Source organism: Hippocampus bargibanti, linkage group LG01 (assembly GCF_051943395.1).
Source record: "Hippocampus bargibanti isolate YZ-2025 linkage group LG01, ASM5194339v1, whole genome shotgun sequence".
NCBI classification, from domain to species: domain Eukaryota; kingdom Metazoa; phylum Chordata; class Actinopteri; order Syngnathiformes; family Syngnathidae; genus Hippocampus; species Hippocampus bargibanti.
In genome coordinates this window covers 8,173,863-8,188,706 of record NC_142734.1, presented here as the reverse complement: position 1 = coordinate 8,188,706, position 14,844 = coordinate 8,173,863, and the positions used below count along the sequence as shown (strand labels likewise).

Here is a 14,844-nt window from a genome sequence, read left to right as displayed (position 1 = left end):
TCACTCAACCCAAAATAACTCAAATTGATAGAAAGCTAGCTAATAGATTGCTCGCTAGATAGCTAGCTAATAGATTGCTTGCTCGATAGCTAGCGAATAAATAGCTAGCTAGATACCCAGCTAGATATGATATAAGGGAGAATGCCAAGAAAGTTCAATAAGACATGAGAAAAACTTGACCTAAATCTTCCATATCACTACGCCCATTAACACTAAAAATTTAAATAATACAATATTTAGGTTTTTCCTTTCATAAATATTTTATTTGAAGAAAAATCATCATCACAATGTCAAACCATCTGTATCAAGGGTCCTCTGGTTCACAAATAGCAGTGTTTCAACTCCAATGAGAGCTTTGCAAATTTGAATGTGACGTTCATCTGTGAATCCCTGAGTGTGAAAATATGAATTTCCTGCAGAAACGTCACACTGCTGAATGTAGGATTGGCTTCAAAATGGCTCCAGCAAGCAATTTATTTACATGATGAAATCTTCGAATAAGAGCAGGAGACCACACAGAAGATAAACATGGTTTTATCAACTTCAAAACTGACAGTAACACATACAAGCACAGATACCATTTAAAAAATAGTATTGCAATTATTTTTATTTAAAAAAAAAATCATTTCTCAACTCAACTGTATTTATAGAGCACTTTGACACAGACAAGCTGCATGCAAAGTGCTGTACATGGACAACTATCATATACAGGCAGTAAAAAAAAAAAATCATGAAAACAGTGGCAAATGTGGACAGCGGCTCTTTGACAAACTTTTACATTAATTTTCTCAAAACAAGCAATGGGACTTTAAAGGACAACCGACACCACGTTTTTTGTTTCCTGACATCAGAAAAACGTTTTATAGCATCTAAAAACACCCAAAACACGCAGGATATTTTTAGTCAAATGCAAAACACCAATAAAAATGACTTAAAGCGTTTAAAACTACTTCAAACTGAACCTGGAAGTGGCCAGTATCAGAAGGTCCCGCCCCCTTGTTTGTGGTGTCACACCAAGAGAATCAAAATAATGGCTTCAGATTCAGAGAAGATGCTTTCTTGTTACTCATCCAGTTTTGAATATGATTCAAATAGTTCTGAAGAGGAAAGCATACATGTTTGCAATCGATGAAAGAATTTATTCTGTGTCATTTTGAGGCATCTGGACAGAAATTGGATTGGATTTGCCTTTATTAGTCTCACAGTGGAGAAATTTACATTTCACAGCAGCAAAGTGATGAAATGAATGAATGTAGCACCCAAAAAATGCAGAAGATGGCGACAAAGCTCCGTGGAAATGGGCCGATTTGTCTTCTGGGAATTTGTGTCAACTAGTATCAAATAGTAGTCTTGGTGCAACACACAACGATTCACCATCGTGTTATTTATGTGTTTTCCTTCTAATTTCTCCATCAACACGGATGAACACGAAGTTTTCGGACCAAACAATGTACCGCAAAATGCATTGTGTGCCCTTTCGCGGTCAGGGGCGTTAATCGTCACCAACTCAAAAACAAGACGTCCTGAATATTCAGCGTGAGTCTTAAAACGTAAAATATACCTATATGCGGTGGAATCTTTATAAAATACGCTTAGTAGAAGTCATTTGAAGCGATTTTACAAATTATGGACACGACTTGTCCGGAGGTGTCGGTTGTGCTTTAAAATTATGTACAAGGGAAATGTGTTGCACTAAAAACATAGTACGGTACTTTAAAAGTAGGATGTCACTGAGTTACATGCTGCAATCTTGAAATCCTGGCGCTCTTGCTGAAAAATTGTAGTGAATGTGACATTGCAGGACACAGATTACTTGAGAGAGGAAAAACACAGACACCTCTACAATAAATCCTAGTTGTGTCATGACATGGCATCCGTAGTAAGCTCATTTGCATTCTTAGAAAACTCCCCAAATAGTCATTCTCACCATTCTGTCTAAATGTATGGAAGCCCAGATAGTATTGACCCAGATGGTTTGAAAGTGAACAAAACACATTCATAAAAATAAAAAAATAAAATTAAACAATCAAATCAGGTTTAATCATTCCAAAGTCCGCCAGTCTGTTCTTGGTATACTTCAATGACATCTTCATTTTCCATTCCCAACTGTCAGGAGAAGATCATGCATTTTAACAAGAACCTTCTGATTTGAACCTAACATAAAACATGTTCATCCTTTTTGATGAAAGTACCTCTTTTGGAGTTTGATTATCTGCAATTCTCTGTCCTTCAAACAGAAACCTGAGCGTACTTGCTGGGACACCCTGCAACGCATAAACAGATAAATCTTAAAATCCAATTCCTGTCACTCCAAAGTTATAAAAACGATTTAAACTGAAAAAGACAAAAAAAACTATGAAATGCTGTATACAACAAAGTTTTAAATCTGAAATGTGAATTGTTGTATTCTTTTTTCGCTTTTAGCTCAAGTCCAGGCACATTTTACATTGTGAGTTCTGACCTGTCTCTGACTGTAAGAGTCTTTCAGTTTTTTCAGATGTGTTGTCAGCTTCACTTTAAAATGGATTTCACTGCTGTCCTGTGGACCCAAAAGAGGTTTTGTCAACAAAAAAACACACACCAGAGGTTAAGTAACTCCTTCCATAGCATCCTAAAAAACTGTCACCAACATCATGCACAAGTAGTCGAAGAGCTCCTACCTGTCCAATCACCTTCAATTTGATGTATTCGCCATCCTTCTTATCTCCACAATCTTGACTAGATGGTTTTGTCTCCTACAAATTAACAATGAATAAACTGTTCGACGTGGATTGCGTAAAAAGTTAACACAAAGGATCATTTCAGAACGAATGGATAATCGTAAAAACACAGCAGCTTGTTGCATTCAAAACACAGTTTAAAGTACAAATTACGAATAGCGCTATCGATAAGTTCACTCCTAAACTGGATAGATGTTTAAAGCAGTTTGTGGCCTCTGGCTAGTTACGTGAGCTAACAGTTAGCATGCCACGGTACAAGACACAAAGTAAAGCACTAAACACCATGATGCTCCGTTTTGCGTTGTCCGCATATTAAAAGCGACAACTGTGGGTTAATACTTTTAGCCTTACCGTATCTGACATATTTTCCTCCGTGAGTGGTGGGAGAAATTGAAAAAAGTCAAATTTGCGCTGGCTTGCAAATGCTGTTTTGCTCTGACATACGCACACTTAGCCTATCGAGAAGGTATGTTGTCACAGGAAACGGAAGAAATAAATTCCAACGCTAAACTTTCAACATAAAATGTATTATAGCGTCACAGCCACAGGAAAACGCACACGCCAACGAAACACATTCAAACATATGCAGTACAACACATATTGATTTATATGGCACTTTAACAGCACCCAAAGCTGTAACAAAGCGATTAATGAAACAGTTAACATAAAGTAAAATTGAAAAAACCACACACACAAAACATCATACAACTTGGACACGTGTGATTCGGACCACGTTTCCCTCATGCGCTTTGCAAGTATTTCGAGCTCACGTTCTACGTATTATGTGTGAAACTGGGTAATTTCAAAACATAAAATGAATTAATTTACACATGATGCTGACCGTGTATTTTGTTGTATTAGTGACCCTCCACCCAACTCACCTTGATAACTGACACACGATTCACATTTCAAGGTGTGCGTTGCATTAAATGTAGACAGGGTCTTATTGTTAATATTTCTTTCTATTATTATAGTTTGTGTTGTGGTAATATAATTTCTTTCAAATACTGATTTAGTGTACTACAATAAGAGACACCGAATTATCATGTTCGGCTATAAAATAAAAGCCTTACCATCATATGTCATCGTATTATGCATTTATTTTGTTAGTAAAGAATCCAGCGTTTTCCGGCACACACTATAAACAAATCAGTAAATGATGCTGTTCAGGCCACAGGGAGCAAAAGCTCTCTAGTCACTCACTCAACAAGGCGAAAAGTAGCATAAAAATCGCAGGTGTGCTGTAACATCGTTTTCATTTTCTTATTCAAATACTTCCACAGAGAGAAGGCTCCGTCGTTGCCGAATGCTACATTGGACGTTGGTTTTACAGGGCAGACTAGGCTAAAGTGACAGCCCAGGGGCCTCGTCTTCGTGTCCGGAGCAGCTCTCGAGCGAACTTGTCAGCTCGGTGCCAAACTTCAGCTCGCGGCGGCTCTCCGCGGGGCTTGGGGCGTAAGGCTCCGGCCCTGTGGATGAGTGGTTGACTTCCGTTCCACCCAGGTAAGAGACATAAAGTACGAGCACGACGTTGGAGTGATCTTGTAGCCGCGTTTTACGATACGACAGTGCAATGAGAGCGAACATAGAATGGCTTGACGATCGGTTCACTTCAGCATTAGCGTAGCTTGACAACTTCATTCGCCTAACAGCTACACGTACACCGAAGTGACTCCTGCGTTTGCCCGATAAATTTTATTCGGACGTCGTTGCATGTCGTGGGATGACACAGCCGCTGTACTGCAGCCGCTTGGCTGTAGAATGAAATGACGAGCGAAAGTTGACGTCAAGTGTTAGCTCGCCGGGGCTCATCAAGCCGAGCTACTGATAGCATGCAGGCGCTAATTCTCTGCAAAGCAGGCCAGAATCACGGCCCCAAATGTTTGTTGTCAGTGGTAACAAGTCATGTGCTGTTGAGGAAAGGCGCATATTATACATTAGAAAAATGTCATGGCACACCACCAAACAAACACCGTGAACCCTGAAAGTAAATTATGTGCCGTCTTTCTAACATTAAATGGATAAACATTTCATTGCTTGTCACTGCTCGTCACTGTACTAATTGGCTAATTTACAGTGGGACCTTGGCTTACGAACTTAATTGGTTCCCAGATAAAGTGTGTCAGGCGAAAAGTGTGTATCCCAAAAATAAATTTCCCATAGGAAACCATTAAAATGAGAATAATCCGTTCCCATCCAATCCAAATTTTCTACTTTCTAATTTTCTAAGCCTTAAAACTACACAGGATATACCTTATTTTATATATAATAAATGTGCTATAGTATTATGATTAAAGAAATACACTGTACTGCACAATAAAGTCATTTTATTTACCTTTGGGATGGTCGGTAATGGCTTGATGTAATGGTGTGTCCGGTTTCCTCAGCATTAAACACTGGATGAGGAACATAGGCTTCTTTCACCATTTTGAGGAATGGTCCCTTGTAGGTGCTTTCTCTGTGATAATTGTATCTAGTTCATCAATTGTAATCTGTTTAGCTGGGTTAATAGCTTTTTGCATCAAGTGTACAGATGACTTGTGCGGGTTATTTGTGGAGCCTGATTGATGGGAAATTTAACCTTTCAGTCTACACTCTGCTTTTGAGCTATCAAAGTTGAAATGGGTCCAAATTCCACTGTTTTCTATCCATTTTCTCACAATTTTACTTGTTTTTTCCCCCTTTTCTTTTTTTTGTTTCAAGCTCTGTCCTCTCCCTTTCGTGTGTGTTTTCTCTCTCATTCTGTCTGCCTGTCTCTTTAATGTTTAACCCCCCCCTCTCCCCACTGCTGGGTTCTTGACCAATCACGTAGCTTTAACCGAAGACACCATTTTGTTTTTTGGAGAACGGCCTCACTCTCTGTCTGTAACCCGTTCTCCCGGGGGCGGGGAATATAGGACAAAAAACAGTCCGCTGCCATTTCCTTGTTTGGAGAACGGGCTCATTCACGAACGACACATCACTCATTGTGGCAGCTCAGTGTGTATCCTGAAAAATAGTTTGTATGCCAAGGTAAAATTTTCATAAATGTAACATTTGTAAACCGAAAAGTTCGTAAGCCAAGGGGTTCGTAAGCCGAGGTCCCACTGTAATTGACCGATCAATTCCAGTCTGTGAAAATGGATACATTCCCACAGTACACATGATGTGTACTACCCCTGCTTGTAGCTAATCACGACTGTAGGGTTTATCCCCCGAAAGGCACATAATGGGGCTCTTGAATGCAATTGCGGCTAAATGAGCAGTGTTGGGCATCCGTCCATCCATTTTCTAATCTGCTCATACTCACAAGGGTCGGGGGGCATGCTGGAGCCTATTCAGAGAGTAGGCGAGGGACACCTTGAACTGGTTGCCAGCCAATTGCAATTAATGCATAGATGAGCAACCACCCACGCTTGAAATCACACCAAGGAACAATTTAGAGTATTCCACCAATCTGTTATGCATGTTTTGCATGAAGAAAACAATGCCAGTGTTTTCAGTTGTGCTTATCTTCTTGTCCCGATTTGTCTTTACAGGAGGAAGGAATCCCTTTGATGGGAGAATCCTCTTTCCTGGCCTCTTGGGTCAAACATTGTGCCAATATGATGGGTATGTATAAATGTAGTTTACACAACAATTTGACAACATTTATGCAGGAATTACAATACTTGAACAGCGTGATTAAATCAGATGAGAAGTAAAAAAATTGTGAAATGGAAAAACGGTATGTGGTGTTATATTTAAAGGACAACCGACACCCACCATTTTATTGTTTCCTAACTGACATCAGAAAAACGTTTTATATCATCTAAAATACCCAAAACACGCAGGCTGATATTTTTAGTCAAATGCAAAACACCAATAAAAACGACTTAGTGTCCCAAAACTGCCACAAATTAGCTTGAAACTGGGGAGATTTAGAAAGTCCCGCCACCTTGTTCGTGACGTCACTATGGGTCACACATTGCCTTGCTCCAGAATCAAAACAATGGCTTCAGACAGTTCAGATTTGGAGAAGATGGTTTCTAATATGCTTAAAATACATTTGTTTGTTATCTTTTCACCCCTTTCAAATCGCTGCTGTGGACTGCAAATTTCCCCATTGTGGGAAGAATAAAGGTTTTCTGATTCTGATTCTGATTATTATTATAATGAGCAGATGAGCGGGAGGCGCTGCAGTCAATCATGCAGGACCTGGCAGAACTGCACCGTTCAAGCCGTCCTGCCGGATTCCTGTCAGACCTGGGAAAACCCAAAGCCTCCTCGCCCAAGAACCTGGTAAGAAGCCCTTTGTTCAGTCTCAGCTCTGTGATTCGTTTCCTGCCATTTCCGACAAGAGTGTCTTCCAACCAGTTAGCCCTTCACAAAATCCAAACGTTTTTTTTTTCAGTATTGGGAGCTTTTTGTATATCAGCAACCCACAATATCATAGTGTGGCGCCTGAATATCATCAGAGTCTTCATCGAGTCGAATAATAGTTTTGTGTTCGATTAAAAAGAACCAGATGTCACACAGAGAAAGTACATTTTTCAGTACATTGAGGCATGTTCAGGTTTCAATGTACTACAGGGGTGCTGACACATTTTCAATATAGGAGCTACTTTTGGAATGACCAAGTCAAAATGATCTACCCATTACATTTAAACTCCACTTTATTTGTATAGCGTCATTTCATGACAATGTCACATGACCTTGTCATGCGATCTACCAATGATGAAAATGTTTCTTCAGCTGTCATCTGAAGAAACCTTTTCATCAATGGACCACTCCTGTACGACTGAGAGCTTACACAGACGATCTACCAATGGTAACTTGGAGATCAACTGGTAGATCACAATCTATGTATTGAGCACCCCTGCTGTAGAGAATATACTTTTGGTGGTATTATTTTGTTTTGTGTTTACTATGAGCATTTCCCCTTGTAAAATATGTGCGTTGGCCCAATGAAACGCAGGAAAACGTGGCCTACAAATTTCACAAAAGTCAGCATTTCATTTCTCCGACATTTGTCTTTCTGTTAATGTCTGTGTTTGGGACAGAACGACATCAGAGTGAAGTTCGAGTTTAAAGGAGAGAAGAGGTGACGTACACGGCTTGCTTTGTAACTAGTTCCTCTTTGAACGTGCACCCGTTGACCTCGACCTCTCCTCTTCTTCTGTGTAGGATTTTGCAATTCTCTCGCCCCATCAAGTTGGACGACTTGAGAGAAAAAGCAAAGGTGGCCTTTGGTCAGACCATGGACCTTCACTACAGCAACAACGAGGTAGAGCCACTGCTATTATTTGCTGTGACTTGAAAAGATCCCTGACAGTCATGACAGTCATGATAGGTCTGCTCCAAATGTTCAATTTGGTTGTCAGAAACATAAAATCAAAGTTTCGAAAAAATAATTTCCTGTTCAGGATATGTGGTAGAAACATTATAAATTTCTGGAAGAAAATAAGAATCTGTTGCAAAAATAGTTGATTTTGTTCCTATATAAATGTATTAATTTACATGACTGTTATGTCACCTTGCGTGGTGTGTGGCAGGCTTAAAATGAACAATTGGGTAAGGGCGCAAGTCTGTTTTTTAATGGCTGTCTTGGCTTGTTCCGCTCTTTGTCTCCTGCAGCTGGTGATTCCACTCAGCATTCAAGACGACTTGGACAAAGCCGTGGAGCTGCTAGATCGAAGCGTTCACATGAAGAGTCTCAAGATCCTGTTGGTCCTCCATATCTCCTCGCAGGTCACTTGAGTCGACTCTATTGCTGCCCAACTTACCGCCATGGCGTTATTACATTTTTTATCTCTCCATGCTTTCTTTTTCCAGAACTCCTCTTGCAACATGGGCCTTTTGCCTTCCTGCGAGGAGTTAGACAACACAGGATTGAGAGTTGCAGACAAGAAGAGCTTGCTAGCATCGTTAGGTGAAGTACTGAAAATGTCTGTTTGGAATCATTTATTGGTTTGCAGCTCCCAGATTTAAAAAAATATAGATAAAAAACAAAATAAAAATCCTAACAAATTAAAAAGCAGTTATCGATTGGAATTGTGAGCTGGTAACAGAGTGTAACCCTAATTTTTTATCTTTAATAAATCCTTGGTTTTCAGCCTGCTAGTTTGATTTTGAGTAAGTGTTGTCTCCTCCGGACTCAGGGTCTCATTCGACGGACCGTAGCTCTCCTCCACCCGGATACATTCCTGATGCACTTCAGCAAGTGGCCAGGAATGGCTCCTTCACCAGCATTAACAGTGAAGGAGAGTTCATTCCAGAGAGCATGGACCAGGTGCGCCTCCTTTCTGCAAAACTTGCACATCTCTACACCCAGACCAAATATGAGTGACACTTTTGTTTTTCTCCTCAGATGCTCGACCCACTGAGCATGAGCAGTCCCGAGAACTCTGCGTCAGGAAGTTGTCCTTCTTTAGACAGCCCGTTGGACAGGTAGAGACATTCTGGTTTAATTGGGCCACAATGAATGGCAATGGTACCAACTTTGAAAGTGACGTTTGTCTGTTCAACAGTGAATATCCAAAGTCAAGGATGCCAAGAGCACAGAGTTACCCTGACAACCATCAGGACTATCCAGGTGTGTGTGTGTGTGTGTGTGTGTGTGTGTGTGTGTGTGTGTGTGTGTGTGTGTGTGTGTGTGTGTGTGTGTGTGTGTGTGTGTGTGTGTGTGTGTGTGTGTGTGTGTGTGTGTGTGTGTGTGTGTGTGTGCGCGTGCGCACATTAGTTGGCAGTAAAGTAAATGTAAATAAAGCATTTAGTAATATGAAATGTTCATTCAAACACAAGTTTTCATGAAGAAATCTCTAAAACATATAAGAAGTATTTGTTTTTTTAGCAGTTGTAATTTCCGGACTATAGAGCACACCTGATTATAAGCCTCACCCGGTACATTTTTGAAGGAAAAAACATTTTGTACATACATAAACCACACCTGTCAATAAGCCTCATGTTTATAAAGAAAGACGGTACACAGAAAACGTTTTCAAAGTTTTAATAATATACCTTAACTTTTCTTTCAAAACAATGCCTGTTACGCGGCAGCAACACAACAAGCAATACAATAGCCCTAATAAGCCTGGTTAAAAAAAAACATGCCGGTAAAAGTCACCGAGACATGGCAGCAATATGTTAGCACTCGCTAACAGGTCTGGATACAGAAACATACCAATTCACTAAGACACAGAAGAAATACGTTAGCACTCACTAACAGGGCTGGTTACAAAAACATCCGTCCTCATGAGCCGTCCTCATGAGCCGTCCTCATGAGCCGTCCTCATCTTCCTCCTGTGCACTGAAACCATGGAAGCTTCCTCCTGCGTGTCAGATTGGAGTCGAGTCAGATATTCCTCGCCACACACGCTCTCATTCTCTCTTTCATTATCGCATTAAGTGTCACTTTCATCCCAAGGTAAAGTCACTACCGAACTTGTGCTGTCCTCTATGTCACGCAGCAATTGACTTTTCGAAAATCGGTGATGTTAGATTTTTTTTTTTTAACACTGCATGCTGTCAGGATCCACTGGGAGAATTGCGCAAAAATGGCCCTTCACATACGGCCAGTTTTGGTAAACAATTTCTCGCTGCTGGTCATCCAAGCCTACCATTCAACTTGGAGGGCCACTTTAAATGCACGATTCACATGCAAAGTTGCATTGAACTTGCGTCTCCCTCGGCACATATATTCACCCTGTCGTTGTGCTCGAGCGCCACTGGCAGCCGTTAGTAAAAATGCATAAATGGCCTCATCATCGCATAAACTGCAGGGTTGAAAGCTTGTGACAAAAGTCGCGGCTTAGTCCGGAAATTACAGTAGTCAAAGTATCCGCACCCTGAGGTATTCCATGTTCGATCAAGTCAAAATTCAGTAGGCCGTATCTCCTAAACCCCTGCTCCAATTGACCCAGCATTTGAGATTTAGTGTTATGTCATGACTCTCAACAAGTACAAGTTTCCTGAAACTCTAAGTCGGCTTGATTTGGCATGGACTGCCCCCATAATGCATTCACCCAACCTTGTGGCGTATCTTCTGTCGTGAACTGTGCTCCTCATGGTGTCCTTTCCTCTCCAGAGTATGACATCCCAGTCTTTGACAAGTCAGGAAAAGGAGGCACATACCCTCGACGCTATGGCGTTCCCTTTGGCCTGCAAGATTACAGTGACGGTTGGTGTTCCTGTTTAGTTTGCTCTGAAACTCTGTGTGGGCAAATCACGACACTCACGCATTCTCCTTCTCGTTTACGTACCAGGGAGGAAGACCTTCCCTCGGGCTCGGCGAACACAGGCACACGGTTTGCGCTCACCTGTTAGCTTCAGTCCCACCGAGCAATCTCCCAGCACCAGCAGCGGCAGCAGCGTATTCACCCCTGACCTGGAAGATGGCGCCGGGCCTGCCCGACGGCCACGAAGAGGAAGTGACATTGAGGCCAACCAGTCGAGCACACCTGGCCTGTCGGTCATGGACATCAGCCCACCCAGCCGCTGTGAGTTGTTGCTGAGAAGTACAGTTTGTCAAAAAATGTGCCCAAATGAGTAATTGTAGTGCATTACTACCCACCTTGTGTTCAGCTCCACGTGCACCCACCAACTGGCGACTCGGGAAGCTACTTGGGCAAGGTGCCTTTGGACGAGTTTTTCTTTGCTACGACGCGGATACCGGACGAGAACTGGCTGTCAAACAGGTCCAGTTTGATCCGGAGAGTCCAGAAACGAGCAAGGTCCAAATTGTTTTTCTGACGTTTTTCTCTTTTATTCCGTGGCAGGAATGCTTTTAAAGTTTTTTTCTATTGAGTAGGAGGTGAGTGCGTTGGAATGTGAAATCCAGCTGTTGAAAAACCTCTGCCACGAGCGCATTGTCCAGTACTACGGTTGTCTGCGTGATTCCATGGAACGAACTCTCTCCATCTTTATGGAGTACATGCCTGGAGTGAGTGCTTAGTTTCACTCAGTGTGCAATCTTTGTGAATGCTTTCCTAATGTCGATGTCCCGTGTCGGCAGGGTTCCATAAAGGACCAAGTCAAGTCCTACGGTGCATTGACGGAAAATGTGACGCGTCGCTACACCAGGCAGATCCTTGAGGGGGTTTCCTACTTGCACAGCAACATGATTGTTCACAGGGATATTAAAGGTATGTTTAGATGGATCAACAGATCGATAAATATTCTGAAAATATGACAACATTGTGCATGTTGGTGAGAAAATGCCGGATAAGTCACTTTCAATAACTTGGTACATCTCTTGTAACATTGCACTATACAGTTCTATTTGGGTTACTGTTTAAACAGTAAATGCCTTGGGGGAAGAAGCTGCTTAAATGTCTGCCGTATTAAAAATGAAATTGTACAAAATCAAAATTTTTACTCAATCTGCCAAATAATGTGTATCCCCCCTGATATTGGACTAGATTAGAGTGATATTTCCGTCTTCTTTTTTATTTTTTGGTATCCTGAACAAGTAATTTTGGTATACTGCACATTTTTTTTAACAATGTCTAGAGCAGGGGTGGGCAAACTTTTTGGGCTTTTTAAAATTTGACAGGCAGCCCGGGTCTGCACAAAATACGGTACATTTGAAAAACAATTAAAGCATTAACATACTTTTATTAACTCATTCACTGCCAGACGTGCAAAAATGTGTCTACACCAGTGCCAGGGTTTTTGTCATTGTCACTTGAATTCCAGGACCCACAGAATATTGAGTGTTAGGACTACATAAACATTCAATGCAGCGTAAGAAACCTTAGATTCTCTTTCATCAGAAAAAAAGAGATAATTCCTAATTTATATGGGTCTGGAGTTATATGAGCTTGAAATGAGGGTGGCTGTCCAAAATACAATGCAAAACATACATATTGGTTTATATAGCGCTTTAACAACAACTGAAGCAAGAACAAAGCGCTAACATGAGAAAAATGGAAACTATGTCCCCTTGTGTAAAGGCAAAACATTGCCAGTGGTCTGGCAATGTTTTCCAAATTGATTGGTGGGTGCACGTGGAGATTAAGATTTCTTCCTTGATCTTCTTTTGTTTCCCCCTCCCTCCCTCTGCAAATTGTTGTGACTGCCACCAAATGTCTGACATGACGAGTCCAAATGAAATGAATGCAATCATTCACATCAAACCATAATTGCGTCAAGACCAGCGGGCCCTATCTAGCCCACAGGCCATAGTTTGCCCAACTCTGGTCTAGAGGTACACTGTGTATAAGGTTGTTTTTTTTATTTCCAATTCATTATATTGGAGAAGAGCGATGGAAGGAAGTTTTAAGATTCTTGTCTTCAGGTGCCAACATACTTCGAGATTCGGTAGGAAACGTAAAGCTGGGTGACTTTGGGGCCAGTCGGAGGCTGCAGACCATTTGTCTCTCAGGAACGGGAATCAAGTCCGTGACCGGCACACCTTACTGGATGAGCCCAGAAGTCATCAGCGGTGAGGGCTACGGCAGGAAGGCTGACATCTGGTAGGACCATGTGTGATATGTTCCTTTGTTAATATCACAGGTCAGGGGCACAGGCTCCAGTCGACAATTTCAGGACATATTCGGCTAGTACTGAGCAAAGACTGCACTTGATCTTGGTATTCATGAGATGCCTTCTGATTTTGAAATTTATGTTATGAAGAGCTTCATTTTAAACAACTAGAAAACAAACGATGTGAAATTGAGACTTTGAAATGTGAACGTTATATGGGTGATAACCAGTGGTGTGTCTTAGATTTGTAGATCTGTAGGCCTTCAATAGTCCTATGTCTGAATAAATCCAGACTGAAAAAAATGTGGTGTACTACAAGAGGGTATCATTAGCCTGGAGATAACTGACCGACCTTTCTTAATGATGTCCATTTTTTTCTTGAAAAGTCCGTCTTGAAAATAGGCAGTAAATCTCCAACCAAATCCATTTCTTCGCCTCCTTCAGCCATTGTGGGTTGACAAAACTGCTATTAATTCTGACTTTGACCAGCGCCTTTAAGAAGGCGTTGGAACCCCTTTTGGGTTGCCAGCTCGAAATCTAATTGGTTAGAGCAACAGATTGTGAAAGCGTCCTGGCAGATTTCTGACCCTGGTAACAAATGATGACTGGAATGTGATTGGTTAAATGCTTAAGTACAAAACACGCATCTGGTAGCAGCACAACAGGGGAAAAGTAATGAAAGACAATTTGCAATTGTTTAATTAAAATTGATGTACAAAATATAATTCACATCAGTCCTTGATTCAGATATTTTTAGGCCAGCAGAGAAGGCTGTGCAGGCCATGACTGTCCGCCATTGGTGAAAACGTAAACAGGATCTTTTGAAAAAAGCTTTGTACTGTCAAGTATATTTAAAATAGTGTGTGAAAATATATTTGATTACTTTGGTTTTCACCAAAAATGAATGAATTTTGGCACGAATGCAAATTTTCCATAATGTACCGGTCATTAAGTGGTATAAATTGAATTTCTTCACGGTAACATTACCTATTGATATTTTTTAATTCATCTCTCCTGTACAGTTCCTCTTGGATTGAATCATGCTTATGGCTGTTCCATGTCTGTGTCATTCTCCTCCCAGGAGTGTTGGTTGCACTGTTGTTGAGATGCTGACCCAGCGACCTCCCTGGGCAGAGTTTGAGGCCATGGCGGCCATCTTTAAGATTGCCACTCAGCCCACCAATCCCGTTTTACCTGCCCACGTGTCGGACCACTGCCGAGACTTCCTCAAACGTATCTTTGTTGAGACCAAGCAGCGTCCTTGCGCAGACGAATTGCTGAGGCACATCTTTGTACATTAACATTTTGTCCTCCTGCTAATTGGACTGCGACCAGGAAGTAGGTTTGGGTGCTTCTGGACTTTTGTATAAAACTGCAGAAAACACAAGTTTTCTGTGTTTGCACCTTAATTTCGCGAGTGGGGAAATTAGTCCTCCTTTGTGATGATATAAACTCTTGGGAAACATTTCCGTTATTTTTATTTTTTTGGGGGGGTAGCCTTTCCTCTTCAAATGTATCCTGTTGTGCTGCAGGATGGTGTCTACATTGCAAACCTGACCCCAGAATGTAGTCTCTTTGCCTTTGGCGACCAGGCCGAGCTGCTGCTAAAAAAACAAAAATACATGCAGACACCTTGGACTCACCCGCCTTCATCTCTCCCTCTTTGTCTCTCGGCATCTCA

At 41.4% G+C, this 14,844-nt stretch overlaps 2 protein-coding genes across 2 annotated transcripts in view; one reads left to right on the top strand and one right to left on the bottom strand.

Moving 5' to 3' along the window:
• Nucleotides 1-518: 518 nt before the first annotated feature.
• sumo1 (small ubiquitin like modifier 1) lies at nt 519-3,213 on the bottom strand. Its single transcript, XM_088993665.1, has 5 exons — nt 3,072-3,213; nt 2,661-2,735; nt 2,462-2,539; nt 2,193-2,264; nt 519-2,106 (listed from the first exon to the last, which is right to left on the bottom strand). The coding sequence occupies exons 1-5, from the start codon at nt 3,081-3,083 to the stop codon at nt 2,038-2,040; spliced, it is 306 nt and encodes a 101-aa protein (XP_088849791.1). The 5' UTR covers nt 3,084-3,213; the 3' UTR covers nt 519-2,037.
• A 693-nt stretch (nt 3,214-3,906) lies between these two features.
• Nucleotides 3,907-14,844, top strand: part of map3k2 (mitogen-activated protein kinase kinase kinase 2) — a 12,615-nt gene continuing 1,677 nt past the window's right edge. Inside the window, exons 1-18 of the mRNA XM_088993649.1 lie at nt 3,907-3,956; nt 4,054-4,223; nt 6,239-6,311; nt 6,862-6,980; nt 7,742-7,782; nt 7,866-7,965; nt 8,316-8,429; nt 8,514-8,610; nt 8,840-8,970; nt 9,049-9,128; nt 9,209-9,273; nt 10,765-10,857; nt 10,943-11,176; nt 11,262-11,410; nt 11,488-11,619; nt 11,692-11,821; nt 12,976-13,153; nt 14,245-14,844. The exon at nt 14,245-14,844 is cut by the window's right edge and continues 1,677 nt beyond it. Of these exons, the coding sequence (XP_088849775.1) occupies nt 6,257-6,311; nt 6,862-6,980; nt 7,742-7,782; nt 7,866-7,965; nt 8,316-8,429; nt 8,514-8,610; nt 8,840-8,970; nt 9,049-9,128; nt 9,209-9,273; nt 10,765-10,857; nt 10,943-11,176; nt 11,262-11,410; nt 11,488-11,619; nt 11,692-11,821; nt 12,976-13,153; nt 14,245-14,464 (1,938 nt within the window). The 5' untranslated portion in view covers nt 3,907-3,956; nt 4,054-4,223; nt 6,239-6,256 and the 3' untranslated portion in view covers nt 14,465-14,844. The remainder of the gene's footprint in view (nt 3,957-4,053; nt 4,224-6,238; nt 6,312-6,861; nt 6,981-7,741; nt 7,783-7,865; nt 7,966-8,315; nt 8,430-8,513; nt 8,611-8,839; nt 8,971-9,048; nt 9,129-9,208; nt 9,274-10,764; nt 10,858-10,942; nt 11,177-11,261; nt 11,411-11,487; nt 11,620-11,691; nt 11,822-12,975; nt 13,154-14,244) is intronic.